We start from the raw sequence: 24,428 nt of genomic DNA on the forward strand, positions 1-24,428 counted from the left end.
AGCTCTTTTGGACCTCTAGGGTTTCCTGTGTGTGCGATCATGTCCTCTGCTAATGGAGACAACTTTGCTTCTTCCTTTCTGATATGGATGCTCTTTATTTCTGTCTCCTTCAATTTACTGAGATCTTTTAACATTTCTCTCAATAATTTTTGTACTTTTCTAAACAGAGTTCTTGCACGTTGCACATATTTTTGTTCAATTGAATCCCAGATGGTTGATGTTTTATGTTGCTACTGTAATTTTTCTTTTTGTGTTTTGCTCTGTGGCATGCTACTATAGGATACACAATGCTGTAATTTTGCATGGCTCTATTTTAATAAAAATAGTTAATTAGATTTAAATTGCCAAAAATAAATTTAAATTTATGCTTTGTTTAAAAATGTAATAACAAGACAATTTGCACAAGAATGGTTATGGAAGCTTTGTTCATAATTGCCAAGTTGAAAGCAATTAATATGTCCTTCAGTAAGTGAATGGATAAACTGTGGTACATCCAGACAATCAATGTTATTCAGAACTAAAAACAAATGAGCTATCAAGCCATGAAAAGACATGGAGGAAATTTAAATGCATTTTACTGAGTGAAAAAAGCCAATCTGAACAGGCTCTGTACGATATGATTCCAAACATACGAAATTCTGGAAAAGGCAACACTATGGAGATGCTTAGAAGATGAGTGGTTGCCAGCAGTGCGGGGGGTGGAGGGAGGGCTGGGCAGAGCACAGAACACTGTTAGGGCAGTGAAACGATTCTGTCTGATTATACAATGGTGGGTACATGTCATTCTACATTTGCTAAAACCCCTGAAATGCACACACCAAGAATGAACCCCAGTGAAAACTGTGGACTCTGGGTGATGGTGATGCGCCAATGTAGGTTCATTGTAACACAGGCCCTGCTCCTGTGTGGGACGCCAGCAAGTTTGCTGTGAACCTAAAACTGCAATAAAAAAGGTATAATCATTAATTAGTTCATATGCTGCCTATTCTAGGATAAAAATAACTTTTTGGAAACTTAAACACTTTGTTTTACATTTACTTTAATCTACTTTTTAAGTGAAATGTATTAAATTTCATGTTTTAAACACAACTACATTAAAAAATCCAGCTAACTACACTTTACTTTTGAATTCTTAAGATCATTACTCTCAAGAGAATAAAAATAGTGTGAAAATCTTGATTATTATAGTATAACTAGTGACTTTATTGAACCAAAGACATGAAAATAAATCTTATGGAATAAGTAAAAAAAATAAAAAAACCATCAACGTCTATGTAATAAGTAAATGTTATCACCTTAACAGTTCATTGATTTTCAGTCATAAAAACAATAGGTTTACAAAACACACACTCACATACGTAGATGTATTTATTTAGTCATTATAAGCCATATTTCTCAAGGTAGAGCATAGTTCGTTGGCTTGGTTATAGCTTTAAAGTCTTTAGTCTTCAAGTGTGTGAACTTCCACGCACCTATGCCCTGAAGCAGCACAGGTTAGAGGCGTCTCTAGAGATGCCGGGAAGCCAGGGCTGTTGGCAATCATTTTACTGTAAGGGGAAAGCCTGCCTGAGAATGGAGCCAATTCCAAGAGAAGCAGCAACGAGAAGTGGAGAATGAGACTGAGGACTGGGGATATTATTGGAGTCACTGGGTCCTGAAGATTTATACATGAACTTTCAGTTTCTTAACCTAATAAATTCCCTCTTTTTCACTCAAGCCAAATGGAGTTTTCTGTCATCTGTACTGTGCATCATAACTTACATGGAATCCTGATTTTTGGTTTAGAAAATGTGATACTTTCACATGTTAGCAGCGGGAATAAGATAGCAGTGGGCAAGAAGAATAAGAAGGAGCCGAACCTTGGAAGTTTTGGAAGAAATCTGGCACAAGTGAACTGTGGCAGTAAAATAAATATGAATGCCACTTGAGGTCTCTATCTGTCAACGATCACTTCTTAGCGTTATGCCTAAGATCATATACTCTAGTAGTCCATAGAGAAACTTAAAGACTATTTACAAAATTTGCATATGTGTATGCACTTTTCTAGAGACAGTGTTCATAGCTATTTTTAGGTCCTCAGAAGGAATTCTGAACTTCTATATGTTTAAGAAACTCTGCTGTACTAAATAGGGAAAGAATTTTGAAAAGGTGGTAGGATGTAAAAAAGAATAAAAACTAGCAAATGATAAACAAACAAACAAAAATACCTTGTACTTTAGAAAGACTATGAAAGCATTAATTATGGCGGTGTTCTCCCCTTACACACCACAACCACCTGCAGGACCATTACCTGGGGCTCTTGTTTCAAATAGTCATTCCTGGTCCCATACAGACCCAGTGAATCAGAATGTCTGTGGGGAGGGCCTAGGACTCTACATTTTAAGCCTGGTAGGTAATTATTATCAAGGCTAAGGTTTGAAAACCATAGAGTTACTGCTTGTATTAAGGGGGGGAAGACTGGAGTTCAGAAAAGTAGAAGATTGCAATAAACCACATGAAACAATCTGAGTGTTCTCATCATCTGAATGTGTTACTTACTGGTAACTAGGCTACTTATAGGTTTCAAAGCAACTTTATTGCAAGTATTCAAGTCTTTGTTTTTTCACCGCATACTACTGAAAGACTACAGGAAATACTGCTTGAGTCTTTGGATGTTAAACTTTGTGAGCTGCACATTCCAGACAGACCTATACATGCCCTTGGAGTTTTTTACTTTAAGAAACAGTTTGCGGCAGGTTGGAGTATTTTGTTCTGTTCACATCTACGGAAACAAGAAAACTTTGAGTAAAGGTGTGTAAAGTTACAGTTCTTTAAATATTGCTCTGATGATGTGTATATATGAGTTTCAAAAGGAGCAAGAGAGTAAACAGTGAGAAGCAAGTCTGCCTCATCCCATTATCTCTCAGGTACACAATTTTCTCTTCTCAGAGGCAAACACTGTACCAGCTTTTCTTGCACCCACAGCATACAGGTGTCCCATGCATACACAGGTACATAGCAATTCCTCATTTGGGTAGTATGTAGAAAAGAGAGTAACAGGCCTGAGAGTGCCACCCTCAGAAAGGCCTGTTTGCAAGGTTGGCCCTTGGCTGGCCTCAGGGAACTTGGATTTTGGTTGGTTTCTACCATCTCCTTAGTCTCTAATGAGTTTCCATGGTGGACAACATTTCACGGGTCAAAATTTCATGCTGCGGTAATTAAGCCTGTCCTATGTGACTCCATGGGGAGTGAACTCTTAGAAGCTTCTGCTTGGTTTCCTCCAGCCTTTGCCCCATGTGTCTTTTCCTGTTGCCAATTTTGCTTTGTATCCTTCTGCTGTAATAAATCTTACCTGTGAGTACAGTTTTTGCTGAGTCTTGTGAGTCCTTCTAGTGAATTACTGAACTTGGGAGAAGTCTTGGGAATCTCCAGCACAGGGAGATATGCGTTTTCTTCCGTATTACAGAGTAGTCTGACACTATAGGAATCAGAAGTCTCTTTCCTTGTTGGTTACAAGACAATTAGATTTAGTGACACCATTCATTTAAGAATGTACTATTTTATTGAGTTTATCAATCAGTCTCATTGCTACACCACCATTATTGTATATCTCAGTAATAAAAAGATGTTTTCCCTGACTTTCATTTGACTATCTGTTTGTTCTGGAGAGAGGTGACTACAGGCAAGTGGCTCTACATGTTATTTACAAATTCTCTAGTATGGTTTAATCTGACCTTGATGTTCTGTGATGCTTAGCAGTTACGGGATTTACCATCTTTTTTGGGTGGGTAGGGGTTGGGTGGTTATTTATATCTTTCTCCTGTTTTAAATCTATTTCCTGGGTCTCTTTTATTCCTCTTTCATTTTTTGTTTTGGTGAAACACATTGTCTAGTAGTTTCTTAAGAAAGCATGTATAATAGGTAATACTTTGAAAACTTGCATGCCTTTCCACTTGACTGATATTTTGGCAGGATTTTATGTGGAATTATATTCTTTCAGAATTTCAAATACATTGCTTCATTGTCTTTGAGCTTCAGGTGTTGATGTTGAGAAAGCTGATGACATTCTGATTCTCCTACATGACTTTTTTTCTCTTTGGAAACTTTTAGAGTCTATATTTTGCTCTCTCATTCTGAAAACTTATGTCTTTCAGTCCTGAAAGTTTTCTTGAATTATTTAATTGATTTCTTCCTTTCTGGACTGCTCTTTCAATTTTCTTTTCTTTCTCATTGAAGAGTATTTTTGCTCTATTTTCCTCAAATTGTCTTTAATTCCCTCTCATTTTTTGCTATCTTCTTTCTAATTTCCAAGAACGCAATTGATCCATCCACTCCCATTTTTTGTTGTTACATCCTATACAGGCTATATTTTCTCTTAAAGTTTTGGGAGTATTTCTGAGAGTTTTTAAAAAGTGTTTAAAACACTGCAGTGCCTGTTTCTCTCATATTCATTTTTTAATGGTTGTTGTTTAGGTCTCTTCCTTTTATATTATTGGGTTTTCTTGTTTGCTGTCCATGACTTAAAAAGATAAGAAGTAAAAAGGGAGAAAGCTCTGAGTGGGTCAGGCTCTTGACTTTGAATTTCAGTACAGAGTAATCTGGTGCATGGTTTGTGGAGAGCCCTGATGTCGGTATCTGTGGTCAGGCACAAGGTCACTTAGTTCCCCTTTTAGATGCAGTATCCAAGCACTTCTAGAGATTTTACTCCCTTCAGAGAATTAAACCTAAAACTTCAGCCTAGGTGGGAAAGGCGCAGCTGCATAGAGATACAACACTGGAGGGAAAACATACAGCGATCTAACTGCTTTTCAAGCAGCTTTCACTAATTCCCCCTTATTTTCAGAAACCCACTCCACCCCCCTTGAATCCCATTTTCTCAGTTACCTTTTGCAGCTCCAGAACCTTTCCAGGTGTCTAGTTTAAACTGAGTTCTCAGCTTTCCCCACTGTCGGAGCTGGGGCGCGTACCTGTCATACTTGTGCTTTCCAGCTTCCAAAATATTGTAGCTGTCATCTCCTCCTCCCTGTGGGCTTAGGTCCCCGCTCCTCCGAGGAAGTGGGATTGTGGATGACCATATTCAAACAGCCATCTTAACTCAAAATGTATATCTCTACCTTAAAAAAATCTTTTGGCCATTCCAATTCCATCATTCTTCCTTCCTTTTAAAGGACACCTACTTCTCCACTTGGGAGCAACTCTGCAACTGCAGACTCCACAAGGAGTACACAAGCAACTAAGAGCTGCAGGATGGTTGGTGGGGATACGAAAGGTACAGGTGATACTTACTCGATGAGCCCATCTGGTGGGCAGAGGCCCTGGCTCAAGGCAGTCGCCTTTTAGAGATCCCCTTCTTCTCTATCCAACCCTGAGGCAGCCAGCCTTGGCGAATGCCCAGCCCTTCCCCTTCCTAGGTCAGGAGCACCGCCCTTGCCCGCCCCCTTCCTTAGAGCTGCAGGCTCCGCCCCTCCGAGCCTGGCCAGAGAAACCCACTTGCGCCACTCGGTGACCCACCGGCATGTCCAGACCGTCGCTCAGACTCCGACGCGTGCCAAGGCAGGGTTGGAGCAGCACGCCTGGGATTGCTCCGCTGCTACCGCTGCTGCTGCTGCTGCTGCCACTCCAGGCTGAGGCCAACTGCCCGTGCCAGGATCCAGCGCTGTGCCAACCCATCCGCAACCACCCCAACTTCGAGGTAAGCGCCTTTCGCGTCGACCCCCACCGTGCCCCTCCCCGCCCCGGTCTGGTCCTGCAAGCTTGAAGAGAAGTTAGAGTAGAACCTCTAGAAAGAAGTGGTTGCGGCTGCTGAAACCCTTTTGACCACTCGCCCAGGGCTTTTCTATTTATGAATTTCCTTTATCTGGTAGATGAAGAAATTCTGGCTCAAGAGAGGTTGAGTAACTCCTCCCACGTCTGACAGCAAGTGATTGGAAGAGGCAGGCAAGTGTTCCAACCCAGATCTGACTCCAAACACAAGCTTCTGTCTTTACACAGCAGTGTCTCAGCCGTGCACTCTAGCCTTACAAGCACAGGGCTAGGATAATGAGCTGTTCCCTGAGCTGGAAGACCCACTGGTTTTCAAGCGGACGAGGATTCCGTTTGAAGGAATCTTTGGGCTCCAAGAATGCACTGGAGGGCAGAACGTTTTGCTTATCTTTGCTTTTCTATACTCACCACGCCTTTCCTTCAGGCACCTCAAAAATCATCCTCGAAGGTGGATAAAAATAGGTCTGTCAATAAATTTTCCTTCTACATCTAGCAATTTGTAAGGCCTTTGCAACTTTAATCAAACTGTTTTGTGGGCAACATGAAAACTGTCTGACTGCTAGATTTTGATGACTGCAGCGGGAATGGACCTCAGAGAGGTGTAAAGGCTTAGTCCAAAGAGTATTATTGTGTAATGTAGGGACAATGGCCAGTTCTTAATCTAGCAGATAAGTTTGATGCTGTGGCATTTCAATGCCAATAAAAATAACACGTAACATTGTTTAGAGAAAAAATAAAAGTGGTGAAAGTGTTTATGATGGAGAACACTCTTAGCAGGTTGGACAGGGTTTATGGGCATTTGGAAAGTGAATTATGCAAACAAGCAAAATTGTGTTCATTGTATGTTCATGGTAAATGGTCTTTTTCTCTACTGACCTTTTCTATATTTTTCAAACCCCATGGCTAGATTCCATAGCTTTTTTTCCCTTGTATTTTCAATTAGTTCACCCAGCTATTTTCCAGGATTTCTATTATATGATAGAGTCTCAGTAATTTTTTTTAACAAATTCAATTTTAATTATCAGAATTAAAATAGTGGTTAAGGTTTATGATGGAGATATGTGTCTAAAAACAATGAGCTGTTCAATTTCACATTTTCTAATTTTTATCATTTCAACGGAAAACTCCTTAGCAGAAAAATGAGTTATGCACAGTGAATTCTGAAAAGTGAAACAAAACATAAATCTAGAAATTAGAAATTTGAGAAATGTCCAGTTTAACTTTAATAGCTAGCTCTCCCCACCAACCTTCCCCATCTGATCCACTCACAGTGGACCAGTAATCAATCAATCATGCTCCCCTGTCCCCCTACTTCTCTCTTTTATTTCTTAATGCAAATCTTAAGCTACACCCCTGCTTAAAATACTCTAATGACTTCTCATTGCTCTCAGGATAAAACATCAAATCCTCCCTGGCCTACAAAACTTTACTTGGTCTTGCCATGACCTACCTTACTAGTTTTACCTGATCCCATGTACTTACAGGATTGTGTTCTAGCCACACTGACTTTCTTTTGGTTCCATAAAATCGGAAGTCTCTTGAGGGATTGAAACCTTTGCACTTTTTGTTCTCTTTACTGAAAATGCCTTTTTTTTTTTTTTTTGGTTCATAGGTATGTCCCTTCCATTCTGTCCAGATCATTCCACAGATTTCAGTCCTTCCCTGAAAGTGTGTAGTCCTCAGGGAAGTTTTCCTGCTCCACCAGGGAAGCAGCTCCCCTTCCCTAGGGAGTGCACAGTTCCTGCACTCCCAGGCAGCCCTGAACGTTATTGTACTTGGACAATGGACCTGTTCTCCCTTTTTAACCTCTTTGTCACTGATGCCTAGCAACATCCTCTCCCTATTCCTTACTGGAGTTCAATAACTATTTGCTGAATTAATTAACACCTTATTTGGGATAAAATAATAATGATCAGTGAGCCTTCTGTGCTTCTAGAATTATCTGTGTGGTAAAAGTACTGGAAAAACATAACATCTCCTGCTTTAGAATTTAACTTGAGCACTATTCTAAGAAGTCAGGCTGACTAAAATCATTCATAGCAATGCAGTATCTGTGGCTCTGCCTACAGCAGCCAGAAACCTGAGGATTATCAACTCCCTCTTTTTCTTTTGCCTTACTCATTCAAATAGTCACAAATCCTGTTAACTTTGCCTCCTTAGGATCTTTCAGATCTGTATGTTAATCTCACGTATGTCTGCTGCTCCACCGTGTCAGTTGAGGTCACCATCATTTCTTGTTAGGATTCTTCCAACAGCTTCCCTATTAGATATTCTACCTCCAGTTTTAGCCTCTCTTGAATCCATTTCCACTTCAGCTGAAGGGATTGTTCTAAAATGCATACATAAATGCAGACCTAAAATGGCAATGTGTAGATTCTCCTCTAAAACCCCTTTCTTCAGGATAAAATATTACTAGTTTTTCAAGAGGGCTTTCAAGGCCTTTATGATTTAATCCCACTTGCTACTCTCTGGCTCTTCCCTGCTGTTGCAGTCCAGTTTTAGGGGAGAGCCATTCTCAGGATTTAGTTACACCACTACCATGCTCTCTGCCTCCAGGCCCTGGCACTTGCCACCCTCTCTTCTTAGCTATCCTTTCCTACCTTCCAGGCTGGGTAATTTCCCCTGCCACCAATACACTGGTACTCCTACCCCAATGTCTTCTTCACTGTTATACTCTCAGTACCCCAGTACTTGACGTATGTTTGGTATTTAATGTTATTTTGGGGGGTCAGCATGATATTCTTCTTGGTTTAAGTGATGGTGTTTATCCCTGGTGTCCTGACAGGTCTTTGTGTTTGACGTTGGTGGCAAAACTTGGAAATCTTATGACTGGTCACAGATTACAACTGTGGCACTTTTTGGAAAATATGACTCAGAACTTATGTGCTATGCTCATGCAAAAGGAGCCAGAGTAGTGCTAAAAGGTGAGTACAGTTTTCACCAGATGTGTCCCCACAACTGGTAAGTTTACTTGCATCATTTGCTATTGTTGTTTTCCAAATACTTCCCTTTCATTGTTCATCTGGCATATTTTTTAACATTCTAAACTCAATCTTGATATTTTTAATTCATTTTACAAATGCAAATATTATTAAAGAATTAAACAACCACAGCATTATCTTGAGCCAAATGTGACTCCTCATTGGCATGATGACTTTTAGCTAGTCATAGTCCCCAATTTCTGCTTCTACTTTGAGAATGATTTTACTAATTACTCGAAACAGTTATTTTGGAGGTGAATAAGTAATGACTTTTTATTACTTTAGTATATTATTTTTTCATTTGGAAGACAAAGTGGGAGCTTAGTATTCCAAAATAATGAGATGTTTAAAGGACATTTTGATCTCTTTAGAATGGGTTTGTGAAGTAAATGTCATTAAACTGTGAAAAGCATATATGCACAAAAGATGTATATTTCTTTCACAGGAGATGTATCCTTAAAGGATATCATTGATCCTAATTTCAGAACATCCTGGATAGCTCAACAAGTTAACTTGGCCAAAACACAATATATGGATGGAATTAATATAGACATAGAGCAAGAAGTTAATTATTCAACACCTGAATATGATGCACTGACTGCTTTAGTCCAAGAAACTGCAGACGCTTTCCATCATGAAATTGAGGGATCACAGGTAAAAAATTCCTTTGATATATTTAGGAACCACCTAAACTTATTTATCAAAATGTATTCTTAAATGTATAACTAATAGAATCTAGGATAAAAGTTCAGCACTTATATCTTAGAAAATATTTCTGGAACTCTGACAGTTTTATTAAATAAATTTTATAGACTGTTTAAAAAAGATTTTGTTTATTCATTTTTAGAGAATAGGGAAGGGAGGAAGAGAGGGAGAGAAACATCAGTGTGTAGTTGCCTCTTGCATGCCCCCTACTGGGGACCTGGCCCACTAACCCAGGCATGTGCACTACTAGACTGGCAATCAAACCACAACCCTTTGGTTCACAGGTCTGTGCTCAATTCACTTAGCTACACCAGCCATAGCAAAATTTTATAGACTTTAAATGTGCTAAATCTAATCTCTGTGGACATCAAGACACAACATGGATTCCCCCACCTTCTAGCCTCACAACAGGACTAGAAATATTAGAGAGACAAAGGGATCAGCAAGAATCAGGAAGGGCTATGTTGTTCCAGCCCTGCTTTCACCAGTGAAGGACAGACAGCTCTTGCCTCAGAGTAGAGGCACTTCTGGGTGTCTCAGCTGCTCCACGGACTTTGAATTACTTGTAAAGCACCTAAGACCCACTAAGGCTCTAAGAACTAACTCCACAGGACTAGTCAGAGCTATGACAAAAGGCAGTATGCTTTCCCACTGCCATAATGAGCATGATGATTAGAGCAGTAGATCAGAGCACAAGACATCTTGTCAGGCAATGTATGGGTAACAAAGGATAATGTGGCCCCAAGATTAGTGATTCTCAAACCTGGCCATATATCAAGATAACAAGACAGTCGTAGAAAAAGTATACACACACACTCACACTGGGACCCACTCCCAGGGATTATTATTCGCATGGTTTAAGTGAGCCTAGAATCCATATTTGTTTTTAGAAAGTTTTATAGGTGATTATGGTTGATATTCTGGACCAAATGGAGACTCAAGAAACTCCTTCATTTCCCTCCTCACATGGACACACAGAATGTACAGCTACAAATGGAACAATTTCCTTAGAGAGAAATCCAGAACCTAGCTACATATATAGCGACTGAGAAAATAACCACATTGAAATTGGTAGGAAAGGCTGAGACACACTCTGCCATAAACCCCACCCCTAGCACCATATAATAGGGAGGGAACCCTCTACTCCAGCTTCTGAGGAGTGAGGGGTTTGGAATGTACCTTTAGTGCCCCAACTTTTAAGGCTCCTATGTGAGGGATGAGTCGCCCAAACACCTAGCTCTGAAAGCCAACAGGGCTTGCATTCCTCAGTCCCACAGGATTGTAGCAAACAAAGAGGAATTTCCCAAAGCACCCCAGCACTTGTAATGGGTATTTGCCCAAGAGCTCAGCTCAGAAAGAGCAGGAAAAAAAAATCCCTAAATTTTCCCAGGAAGGGTTTGACTGCATACATTACAAGTTGCTGCCTAAGAATATGGCTTCTAATTAGCACACATTTAGGTAGTGACTGCAATCCTCCCCAGACCCCAAAGAAAATAACAAGATGAAACATTATAAAAAGATCTTAATGTAACAGATAAAGTGATTTACTCCATAATGAATTCAAAATAATAGTCATAACGTGGCTCACTGAGAACAGGAGAGCAATGTCTGAACAAAATGAGAATTTCAACAAATAGAAAATATTAAAAAGTACTAAACAGAAATCATAGAAATGAAGAATAACAATAACAGAACTGAAAAATTCAAGAGGGGTTCAACAAAAGACTGAACCAAACAGAAGGATCAGTAAACTTAAAGGCAGAGAAAGTCATCTAATCAGAAAATAAAAAGAAAAAAAAGAATGAAAAAGACTGAAGATAGCTTAAGGAATTTATGAAACACATCAAATAGAGCTATATGTTACAAATATTTATACATCCAATACTAGAGCATCCAGATATACGAAGCAAATGCTAACATATCTGAAGGAAGCAATAGACAGCAATGCTACAATAATAGAGGAGGACTTCTATACTCCCCTGTCAGTGGTGGAAAGATTATCCAGAAAGATAATCAATAGGGAGGCTTCAATAAGGAAATACATATTAGAACAAAGTGATCTAACAGACATACAGCAGAACAATCCATCCAACAACAGCAGAATACATATCTTTTCAAGTGCCCAGAAAACATTTTCCAGGAAAAAGCATATATTAAGCCACAAAATACATCTTAATGATGTTTATGTTACTGGGGAGACCTGAGTCAGGGGCTGCCTCTCCTCAGTTCTTGTCTTGCTTGCAATAGAAGAATTCAGGCAAGAGACAACACATGTAGTGGAAATAAGATAGCAAGTTTATTTATGAAACACGTACAAGCACAAACTGCAAGCAGGCACCAGGCTAGTCTGAATGCCCCATGTATAGAGGAAATAAAGTGAGTAAGTTTGTTGTATACACTTGAGCACCTGGCTACAAGTGAGCACTCAGCTAATCTGAGTGCCCTGACTCTCGGGAATCCAGGAGTTATATACTTTAGTCAGCTTCTAGGTTCCCCCTCCTCCTCCTCTTCTAGACCTTGGGATCAATACACAGTTTTAAAGATTTTCTTTCTCAGCTAGTGGAGATGCATTACAAGGACTCCCCTCCTCCTGAGTTATCATAGTTTTGGCTATCATAGTTTTGCTTGTGATGTTCAGAACACCTGGCAATCTTATCAGACTAGGCTCAAGGCTGCTGAGTTAATTGTTGAAACATATCTCCCTTTTGTTTCTAGCTCCTGTTTTAAGTTCTTTGTTAGATTGTAATGGTGGGGGCACTGCCTTTATTTCCCCTCTGTCTGCTCATTCCTAGCTGCTACCTAACATTTAGAAGACTGAAATTATATCAAGCACCTTTTCTGACTACAATGGTATGAAACTAGAAATTAATTACAAGAAGAAAACTGGAAAACTCACAAGCACGTACAAAGTAAATACTATGCTACTGAACAACCAAAAGGTCAAAGAAGAAATCAAAATTGAAATAAAAATATCTTGAGTCAAATGAAAACAGAAACACAATGTGCTAGAACTTACGGGATGTGGCAAAAACAGCTCAAGAGGGAAGTTTATGCTGATAATTGCCTACATTAACAAGAAAGCTCTTGTCCTGGCTGGTGTGGCTTAGTGGATTGAATGCCATCCTGAAAACTAAAAGGTCGCTGGTCCAATTCCCAATCAGGGCACAGCCAAGGCTGCCAGTTGGGGGAATGTGAGAGGCAACCAATCTATGTTCCTCTTGCACAATGATGTTTCTCTCCCATCCTTCCCCTCTCTCTAAAAATAAATAAATAAAACCTAAAAAAAAAGAAGAAGAAAGCTCTCGAATACCCAAACTCACTTTACGCTTCGAGGAAACTAGAAAAAGAACTACTGAAGCCCAAAGTTAGTAGAGGAAGGAAATAACAATGATCATAGTGAAAACAGATGACTCTGGCTAAGATGGAGGTGTAGATACACTCTGCCTCCTCACATAACCAAAAGGACGACAACAAATTTAGAAACAAAAAAATAGCCAGAACTTCCAGAAAAATCTAACCGTATAGAAGTCTGACAACCAAGGAGTTAAAGAAGAAACATTCATTCAGACTCGTAGGAGGGGCAGAGATGGGCAGCCTTGGTGGAGAGGACACATGGCAAGGCGGTGGCTGGCATACAGGGCAGTCCCATATTTGCGTGTGGGTAAACCAAGAGGAACAACTGGGGAGTGAGACAGACTGTGCAGGGTTCCAGAGTGGGGAAATAAAGCCTCAGAAACTCTGGCTGTAAAAACCTGTGGGTCTTGCAGTGGTGAGAGAAACCCCCAGCCTCACAGGAAGTTCATTGGAGAGACCCACAGGGTTCTAGAATGTACACAAAACCAACCACCCGGGAATCAACACCAGAAGGGCCCATTTGCTTGTGGGTAGCAGAAGTGACTGAAAGCTGGTTGAGAGCCTAGCAAGCAGCATTGTTCCCTCTTGGACCCCTCCCCTACATACAGTGCCACACCAAAGCACGGGCTGCCCTGCCTTGGTGAATAGCTAAGGCTCTACCCCTTACAGTGTAACAGGCACATGGAGACAAAGAAATATGGCCCAAATGAAAGAACAGATCAAAGCTCCAAAATACAACTAAGCAATGAAGAGATAGCCAATCTATCAGATGCAGAGTTCAAAACATTAGTAATCAGGATGCTCAGACACATGGTTGAGTATGGTCACAAAATGGAAGAAAAAGTGAAGGCTATACAAAGTGAAATGAAGATAAATGTACAGGGAATCAACAACGATGGGAAGGAAACCAGGTCTTAAATCAATGGTTTGGACCAGAAGGAAGAAAAAATATTCAGCCAGAACAGAATGAAGAAATAAATTCAAAAAAATGAGGAGAGGCTTAGGAACATCCAGGACAACTTTAAACGTTCCAACATGCAAATCATAGGGGTTCCAGAAGGAGAAGAGGAAGAGCAAGAAATTGAAAACTTATTTGAGAACTTCCCCAATCTGGCAAAGGAAATAGACTTCCAGGAAGTCCAGGCAGCTCAGAGAGTCCCAAAAATGATGGACCCAAGGAAGCACACACCACGGAACATCATAGTTACATTACCCAAGATTAAAGATAAGGAGAGAATCTTAAAAGCAGCAAGAGGAAACAAGACAGTTACTTACAAAGGAGTTCCCACAAGACTCTAAGCTGATTTCTCAATAAAAACCTTACAGGCAAGAAGGGGCTGTAAAGAAGTATTCAAAGTCATGAAAGGCTGGGACCTACATCCAAGATTACTCTACCCAGCAAAGCTATCATTTAGAATGGAAGAACAGATAAAGTGCTTCCCAGATAAGGTCAAGTTAAAGGAGTTCATCATCACCCAGCCCTTACTATATGAAATGTTAAAGGGATCTATCTAAGAAAAAGAAGATCAAAACTATGAACAGCAAAATGACAACAAACTCACAGCTTTCAACAACAGAACCTAAAAAACAAAAACTAAGCAAACAATTAGAACAGGAACGGAATCACAGAAATGCAGATCATGTGGAAGGTTATTGTGGGGAGGAGTGAAAGAAGAATGGGGGGAAAAGTACAGGGAATAAGAAACATAAATGGTAGGTACAAAATAGACAAGGATGAGTGAAGAATAGTATAGGAAATGGAGAAGCCAAAGAACTGATATGTATGACCCATGGACATGAACTAAGGGGTGGGGGTGCTGGTGGGAGGAGGGGTACAGGGTGGAGGGGAATAAAGGGGAGGGAAAAAATGGGATGGCTATAATAGCATAATCAATAAAATATATTTTAAAAAGAGTGGAAACAAATGAAATGGACTATAAAGACAATAGAAAAGATAAATGAAACAAAGCTGGGTTTTTTTTGAAAGAATGTTAACAAACTTTTAGCTATGAAAAAAGACTTCAAATAATGAAACTCGCTAATGAAATAAGAGACATTACAACCAATAAAACAGACATCCTAAGGGTCATAGGAAACTATTATGAACAATTATACACCAATAAATTATATAACTTAGAAGAAATGGATAAATTTTGATGAACATACAACCATGTTACTGTTGGTAGGAATGTAAACCAATAAAACCACTAAGAAAAACAGTTCCTCAAGAAACTTAGAACTAGTATATAATTCAGGAATCCCATGTCATATATCCAAAGAAAACCAAATCACTATCTCAAAGAGATATCTGTGCTCCCATCTTCACTGCAGCATTATTCATAAGAGCAAGGATATAAAGTAGCTGAAATGTCTGTTAACAGATGAATGGATAAGAAAATGTGATCACACACACACACACACACACACACACACACACACACGCACATTGGAATATTATCCGAGTTTTAAAAAGAAGGAGAAAAGGAAGGAAATCCTGCCATTAGTGACTACTTGACTAACCTGGACAGAATTATGCTTAAGGAAATATACCAGGCAGATAAAGGCAGATACTGCATGGTATCACTTATTCTTGACCTTGTGTGGAATCTAAAACACAATTTGAATGAATAGAAACAGAGAGTAGGTGGTTGTCAGGGGCTGGGGGAAATGAGAGGCTAGTAAAAGGGTATAAGCATTCAATTGAAAGATTAATAAATTCTGAGGTTTACTATATAATATGGTGACTATAGTCGATAATTATTGTATAAATGAAATTTGCTTATAAGGTAGAACTTATATGCTATCACCAATAAAAAAAGTAAATATGTAACATGATGGATGCATTAATTAACTTGATGATGGGAATCCTCTCATAATATTTATGCATATCCAATCATCCCATTGTATACTTTATATTTCAATTTTGTCAGTCATACTTCATTAAAGCTAAAAACATAGATTTTTAAGCCTAGACCATGACTTTTATGAAGACAGGGACCAGCTCCTTTAAACATGTCTAACACAATGTTTAAGAATTGTTTACTGAATGAATGAAGGATACCTGCCTTTCAAAAATTTAAAATCTAGTGAAGGGTGCTCCCTTCGGCAGCACATATACTAGAATTAGAACAACACAGAGATAAGCATGGTTGCTGTGCAAGAATGACATGTAAATCTGTGAAGTGTCCCGTATTTTTTTAAAACAGAAAATCTAGTTAACTAAAAAATATATATATACATAAAATATATTTTATATTATGTATTATATAAGTAATATGAACCAGTGATTCTAAACCTATCTCAGAATCACTTGGCAGTACTTATTAAAAATATACCCAGTGATTGATTCAGTAGGTCTGGGATAGAGGCTAGGAACTGTATTTTAGTCAAGTTGTGCTAGGTTATTCCAGCATATTTGGTCAACATGAATTTGAGAATTGTTGAAAAATTAATAAATGGTATAAGCATTTATCTGTGGCTTTATGCAGATAGGGGAAGTTTGTCAGTGTGGAAATCAGCTTTGCAGATGAGTACGATTTTTGTAGATCAAGAGCAGCAAATCTCTGGTATGCAGGCTACCGATGCTCTCCTCACATAAGTCTCAAAATCTCATTCTTTACATTGCTGTTATTAATAAATTAGAATTGGTATGTGCAAAAGATAAAACACCACTATTCTTTAATGCTACCGTTGGAATGAACCTATCATAAAAATGTAATTGTAAATCAAGGGCTCAGATTTCCTACGCTGGCCAGTTAGCTTGTGCCAACATATGGCCCGTTTAGCCTGCACAATTTAAAGGGAAAACTTTTGTTTTTTAAGTCTTTTAGTGTGCCGCTTTCATTTTCCAGTTGCTTAAAGCCCCCATCACACCTTACTGTCATTACACCTGTTCCTTTCAATCTGTGAGTTTCCAGTGTAGCCTCTGAAGACATTTGAGCTTAAAACTCCCCTTCTACACCGTTCTCTACTCCTGGTCATTGTACACATCCAAATATGTCTGGTCCAAATATAGGTCCATTATCCAAATGTAAATAAAAAGCATTGTCCAAATATATGTATGAGTCCATGTAAGTAAAAAATATATTTTTTAGAACTGTTCTACTTCTCTACATGAGTTAAACCCTACATTCATATATGAAAGCAGTTCTGTTGTCTTGGGTTGTATGAGGCAGAGAATATGTAATCAACAAAACATCTGATATAATACACATATGTTAAAAAAATGGTGTGCATTTCTCCGCAGGTAACCTTTGATGTAGCTTGGTCTCCAAAGTGCATAGACAGAAGGTGCTATAATTATACTGGAATTGCAGATGCTTGTGACTTTCTCTTTGTGATGTCTTATGATGAACAAAGTCAGGTCTGGTCAGAATGTACGGCAGCAGCCAATGCTCCCTGTAATCAGACATTAACTGGTAAGATACACCAAATAATCATTTATTACTGATATTAATTCTGTAATCTAACACTAATATTTCTAAGTCATCTGTATACATTTTCCAAATGTAAAGCTTTCTTGAAACATTTAAAAAGCACTTAATTTGGAGAACTTTAAAGTTTACAATAAGTTTTAAAGTTTTCACTTATTCTTCTGAAAGTCTTGTGGGATAAGTATGTTATTTAATAACTGCCTAATACAGATGAGATGAAAAGTTATCTTGATTGCATAGCCATTAAGTGATATGTAGTTGAAACTCAAGCAAGTGTTTTAACTTCAAGTCAACATACTTCCCTCAAACTCACATGAAGATATTTGCCTATCTAGAATCTGACAATATATTTTTGTTGAAATGCCCAATGTTAATTTAATAGCAGAGATAGTTATGATGTGACACTTTCTATACATGATTGATAGGATTGGCTTTACCTTCTTTGACATTTGCTGTTAGTACACATGCTGTATTACAAACTACCTGCATACGCAGGAGATATTGTGGGCTCCATCCTGGATACCGCAGTAAAGCCAGGGTCACAGTAAAGCAAGTCATGGTCATTTTGCAGGTGGACAGTCTGTCTTTAAATTGTAAAACAAGCAACTTCTTTTCAATGCAGTAAAGAGGGTATGCCTGTATAGCATTAGAACTGAGAGTACTTCCTCTCATTCATATGATGTGGTCTTTGCGTTGTCTGTTCCAAAGTTTGGATTAGTTTGTATTCCATCAGCCAACTGAATAAAAGGTTGCTTGTTATCTTATGGATTCAAGGGAAATTTTCTGAGATAGTTGGCACTGACTAAATTGTTGTTTGGTAAGTAAGTAAATCCTTTCTTTTTCATATAGAGGTAAAACCTTACAACCTGGCCTCATTTTATCATGTTGTAATTGGACAGAATAGTCTGATCACAAGCACATACTCTTAAAAATTTGGCAAATAATGTAACTGTGTTACAATTAGGAAGTAACTAATCTAGTGTTCCCAAACTGTGTTTCATAAAAAAAGATGATAATTATGTTTTATCAATAAAAAGTTCATAATTAAATATATTTGGGATATATATCCCACCCATCTCTTGGATATTTAATGGTATACAGTAACTTCAAAGGCTCTGAAAAGTACCAAATTTATTTAACATTCTACATAGTCCTGAAACCTCTCTTGGTAGGAAAACATATTTTGTAGCATTAAGCATTTAGAGATTGATAGTACTAGTAATTTGTTTATTTTTCTTTGTTTCTGTAACTAAAGATTATATAATACAGAGTAAGAGGGTGACATTTCTCATCCCCAGCTGTAGTTGACCCTTTTAGGATATTTATAAAACATGAAACACTTGTGGTTTCTCTAAGAAATTCTGAGACCTTCCTGGACAGATAATTTAAGACTTAATAGAGCTTTATCAACACTTTAGAATCTTGAATATCAAATATATATCTTAGCAGTTAATAGACACAATCACCATGCTTTTCTGAAATGTATCATTCTTCCTAGGGTTAAATTTTGTAATTTTTGCATCAATTTGAACTTAATTGTTCTGAATGTTTTTATTATTTAAAAGAAAGGGCTTAGAAAATGATTTATAGTTTATAATTCTTAAGGGATGACTTTCAGAATATTAGAGGAACACTGTGCTAGTATTTTGTATAAATTTACCTGTTTTTATAAATTTAGATTCTGAGCAGCTGTATAGCTTGTATGAACATATTAATAGTCATATAAAGATAAAAATATGCCTTTTCTATCCCTATTTGATTAGCATATGATGACTACATCAAGATGGGCATTAACTCCAAGAAACTTGTAATGGGTCTTCCCTGGTATGGTTATGATTATACCTGCCTGACTCTATCAGAGGTAAGAACAGCTCATTTCTTTCCTTCTTTTTTTAAGATTTTATTTATTTATTTTTAGAGAGAGAAGGGAGGGAGATAGAGAGAGAGAGAGAGAGAGAGAGAGAGAAACATCAATGTGCAGTTGCTGGGGGTCATGGCCTGCAACCCACGCATATACCCTGACTGGGAATTGAACCTGTGACACTTTGGTTCGCAGCCCGCACTCAATCCACTGAGCTATGCCAGCCAGGACAGAACAGCTCATTTCTTATGTAATTTTTAATCTTTCTTTTCTATTTTATATCTTGTATTTATATATATGTATATACAATATATACTCTATTTGGAATTTATAAACTATTCTATATAGAGAGTATGTAAACTTTAGAATTTCTGAACTAAGTTTGAGACCAAAAAGGAGAGTTTATTTTTAATTATTCAATCACATAAAAGTTCCAAGTGTTTTATATTTTCACTTAATAATGAAATTTTATTTTCATACTGTATAGAAAGGACATCTATTTATAGTATATATTTTTCTAATAATAGTTTTCTGACGTAGTTTTTAACATATGCTTAATCGATACTCTATAACATGAACATTTTTGTATTTCTAGGATCATGTTTGCACCATTGCAAAAGTCCCTTTCCGGGGAGCTCCTTGTAGCGATGCGGCAGGACGTCAGGTGCCCTATAAAATAATTATGAAGCAAGTAAACAGTTCTATTTCTGGAATCCTGTGGGATGAAAATCAAAAGTCTCCATATTATAACTATAAAGTAAGACTTTTCACAAGTTATGAACATGTACTTCTATTAGTTTTTGAAGTTGCATATTGTGTATTTGATATGGAGAATTTTTATCAGTTTTCTTTTAAGGTACCACATACAGACTGTTGTTTAAAGATTTGACTTGCTTGTTTATTTATTTATTTAGAGGGAAAGGAGAAAGAGAGGGAGAGAAACACTGATTGGTTGCCTTCAGTATGCACCCCACCCAGGCATGTGCCCTAACCCAGAATTGAACTGGTGACGTTTCACTTTGTGGGATGGTGCCAGGGCCAGACTGCTGTTTACATTAGTGAACTTGTCTTTAAATCTGTGTAAACATTAACTTTACTTCCCTGTGAGCAATGCAAGTTATGGTCATTGTGGAACTGTTCTGCACGGGACACTTGTCACTGTGGGTGGTGTAATAAAAACATGCCTATCACAAGCAGGATTACTGCCCTGGCCAGTGTGGCTCAATTAGTCAAAGCATTGTCCCGTAGCCAAAAGTTGTAGGTTCGATTCCAAGCTGGGGCACATGCTTAGATTGCAGGTCTGATCCCCAGTCCAGACATGTATGGAAGGCAACCAAAAGATGTTTCTCTCTCACACTGATGTTTCTCTCTTCCTTCCTCTTTTTCTAAAAGCAATGAGAAAATGTCCTCAGGTGAGGATTAAAAAAATAAGATTTCCTTAATAATTAACAAATATGCATAATGACTATGGCTTCTAATGAGCTTTGGGCCAAAACAGGTTGCTAGCTCCGAAAGCCTCCATTTCAAAGTAGATAAAGACACTGATAAGGCTCCTATACAGGAAGCTAATGAGGCTGAGAGCAAGAGATGCACCATCATGGACTTTATAATAGAAAAGGGCATCATTTCAAATTAATTTCACAATTCAGTCAAACTATATGATATTAGACAAATGAAAGACAATGTTAAAATTAGAGACTGAAAAATATTACAAACAGACTTGAAGAAATGGAGTGAATGATCAGCAGTTCTGTCAGGTAGTGTTTGATAAATAGGAATTGCAAAAGAGGCAAAGAAGTTATATTTTTTTGTAATTTACCTTTAGTATAATAAGAACTATCCATACCTTACAAATCTAAGTACAGACTGTATTTGAATTTACTTTGGATTATGTTACTGTAAAAAGGAGCCCTAAAATGATATGCCTTAAATTAATTCTAGTAAGAATATATATTTTTAAAAAGATTTTATTTATTTATTTTTAGAGAGAGGGGAAGGGAGGGAGAGAGAGAGAAACATCTATCAGTTGCCTTTTGCACACACCCAACTGGGGGTCTGTTCCCGCAAAATGCAACCCAGGCATGCGCCCTAACTGGGAACAGAACCGGTGACCTTTTGGTTTGCAGGCCAGTGCTCAATCCACTCAGCCACACCAGCCAGGGCAGAATATTCTTAACAAATTGTCTGGTACTCTAATTAAAAAATGACTGCAAATATATGTATTTAATAAATTACAATGGATTTAAATCTATACATGCCTGTATATCAATTACATAGAAAGCTTTACTGTAAATTTTTCTAAACTTTAGAATCTAGTGTACATGCCTAGTAATTAAACTATGACATCCTGTAACCTTGTCTTTGCCAAACAGTATTTATAGAACTGTATTCTTGGAACTGTTAATATTACACACACACACACACCCCATGGTCAAATATATTTGGAAAGCAGTGCACACTATATGTCCCTCTTGGAGATTTAAAATGTACAACATTCTATTAAAGGATTTGAGAAGTGCTGCAGTACATAATCCATTTAATTGTTTCACATAGAATCTTGTTTTCCAGCACTCTTAAAAACATGTAGGGGGATGAGTGTTTCGTGGATATCAGTTTTGGAAAGACTGTAACCAATTATACATAGAAATATAGAATATAGAACAACAGTTGACACTGTAATGTAGTATCTTTGAATTCCTGACTTATTTTTTCCTTAGTGAATAAGAAGACACATTCTTTAAGGTCTTAGAATTCAGGAAACATTTTGAGGAGCCTTGAAGGCCATTCATTCACAGGCACTTTAGACAATGATCTAGTTATACCTCTTTTGTTCCTCTTTTTATTCATTGTAACATTTGTAGCAGCCGAAATTAAGTTTCCGGTGTGACTGAAGAGAATCATTTTGCCTTCTTATGCTGTCTCAGCAATAGTAGCTTCATCTTGGTACTTAATATTCTTGAAGGCATTTATGCCTTAACCAAGCATATATCAATGTTATATATGCTCTGTTTTTCAACCTTTAATCATTCACTATTTTGAGGCATTTGAAATTCTTAATAGTGTCAAAAGTGCTCAAAGTACAAGCTAGAATGATGGCAAATTCAAAGATATAGGTATTTGGGTTTGTTCCTAAATCTTCAAAAAGAAATACTTCTATATTTAGGTACAAGTTCTTCAAATAGCCTTTAAATGGTGAATTACAATTGTTACTAAAACATGCATGGCTTTTAAGTTCTAAATATTTGAAAGAACAGGATATAAGATATAGTACAGGATATACTTGTATGTAATGAGTCTACTATACTTAAATATGCCATAGTTTTATTTATTTACCAAATGACTATTGTCCTTCAGTGTAGTCATGTTGAGGAAACTATTCTAATTCCAGTGGTGCTACCATTAAAAAAAATGTTACTGGCTTTAGTGGAGAACTGCCTTTAAAAATTTTTCCCCAATGTATATAAAAATCAGTAAATTATTTTTAATCACAGGTTATTCTCTTTTTTACCTCCTATTTTCCCCCTTCTCTACCCTTTTGCCTAGATCTTCTCCTTTCCACTTTCCTTTGTCCTTTATCCAATCAATGATATACCTTCTAAAAGGGACTCTTTGTACTAGATGGAATAACTGTGGGGGAGGAGGACTTTACAGGGTGAAGGTGAGCATGACAGCATTTTCTAGTTCACAGTTCTTCATCAGCTGTGTGCATAAGGCATCCATGGAGTCCAGATCTGACAGGCTCTTCAATGAGTGCTGTAAGACCTAGAAAAGGAGTTACTTTTCTCATGTATTGTCATTACCTTCTTTTGATTTGACTAATTCATCATAAGCAAAAGCATCTGTTGAGGTCCTAACTAGAAACTGTAGAGAATTCAAAAAAAGGGTGTAAGTTGGATTCAAAGAACCACAGCAGCGATCTTCTTTAGTCTTGGCTGAATATCCTACTAACCTAATGGAACATAAAACGCAAAACAGACAAAAACCTATCAGCACACTAGGCCTGGAAAGTTTTGATTCAGTAGGTATCATGTAGTATGGGTTCCATGAATTCATACTTTTTAATCATCAGATTAGAGCAAGGAAAGAATTTTAGGCAAGAAAAAGACCTTAAATATAAGACATTAGGAGGTTTATTTATAGTAATCTCCATTGTTGTAAAAGTGCCACAAGCAATGATATCTACAAAGTCTCACATGAGAACCATGGAGTCACAGAACTGGGAAGTGTTGTGCCCTTAAATTTTTATTATTCACTGTATCCTTTTTGAATCCTTGAAATTAAGAAATGCTTTCCCTCTTATTGTACCGAATACTCAAAATTTACATTTTCATTTATTTGTACAGGACTCTGCTGGCCGTTTTCATCAAGTGTGGTATGATAACCCGAAAAGCATTTCTTTAAAGGCAACATATACACAAACCCGTGGCTTACGGGGCATTGGCATGTGGAATGCTAACTGCCTTGACTACTCTGAAGATGCTATAGCCAAACAGCAAACTGAAGAAATGTGGAAAGTCTTAAAACCGAAGCTGTGACGTATGTGAACATCTTTTGTCAAACTTAAGATTTAGAAAATCATCTATGTAAACAGATCTGGTTTCTTGAAAAGACAAAAAAATTTATGTTGTTGACATGTACCTATATATGTTACTTATCAGTATAATTAAAACAGACAAAGAATAAAGAGATATTTTGATTGTTTATATTTGAAGATGTATAGATATCTTAATTATCCAGCAACATAAAGGTAAGAAGTCGACATCCTATATTAATTATTCCTTTATAAGATGCTTTAATACTATAATTAGGAACTACTGCTTTCAAAATTTTATTATGCTGTTTTCCCCTTAATATTAACATGTATGCTTACAAATAAATGCTGATTTTTAAATATGTGTAATTTGAAGTGAAAATATTTGCTTAGAATAGATTTTTTAAAACCTAGTCTTTGAGAAGCAGTTTACTTTGTACTTTTTTTTCAATAAATCTAAACTTAAACCTGCAATTCATTCTCCTCTTTAGGTTCATCACACTGCTGTAAATAGTTTTCCTGACTCCATATGGTACTCATGCTCTCTGAGGCATATGAGCTAAACTCAAACCTCTGGAGAGAGAGGGGAAAGAATATAAAAGATTAAAATGCAAAGTACAAGAAGATAACTTAGTAATATTTTAAATTAATAGGTTAGAGCTACCTATTATTTTCCGACTAGATTTTTACAGGTAGTTATGGATGACATTTTTTATGTGTGGGTATATCTGATATAGGATATCAGATACAATAGGAAAAGCTTGCTGTTGAACCTGATTCTACCCCTTGTCACGTACCCTTCATCTGTTGTCATTTACCCT

At 37.5% G+C, this 24,428-nt stretch overlaps 1 protein-coding gene and 1 non-coding gene across 2 annotated transcripts; both read left to right on the top strand.

Moving 5' to 3' along the window:
- The first annotated feature begins 5,441 nt into the window (after positions 1–5,441).
- On the top strand, positions 5,442–23,967 carry CTBS (chitobiase). The gene is made up of 7 exons (XM_045835582.1): positions 5,442–5,671; positions 8,528–8,666; positions 9,169–9,377; positions 17,029–17,200; positions 18,979–19,076; positions 19,672–19,833; positions 23,420–23,967. Exons 1-7 carry the CDS (start codon positions 5,495–5,497, stop codon positions 23,609–23,611), a joined length of 1,149 nt encoding a protein of 382 aa, XP_045691538.1. The 5' UTR covers positions 5,442–5,494; the 3' UTR covers positions 23,612–23,967.
- Positions 15,876–15,979, top strand: LOC123816600. The gene has a single exon (XR_006785306.1). It is a non-coding gene; the product is annotated as a U6 spliceosomal RNA (small nuclear RNA).
- Positions 23,968–24,428: the final 461 nt, after the last annotated feature.

The sequence above is a fragment of the Phyllostomus hastatus genome, unplaced genomic scaffold (assembly GCF_019186645.2).
Source record: "Phyllostomus hastatus isolate PE091 unplaced genomic scaffold, TTU_PhHast_1.1 phas_contig_209, whole genome shotgun sequence".
Taxonomy (NCBI): Eukaryota; Metazoa; Chordata; class Mammalia; order Chiroptera; family Phyllostomidae; genus Phyllostomus; species Phyllostomus hastatus.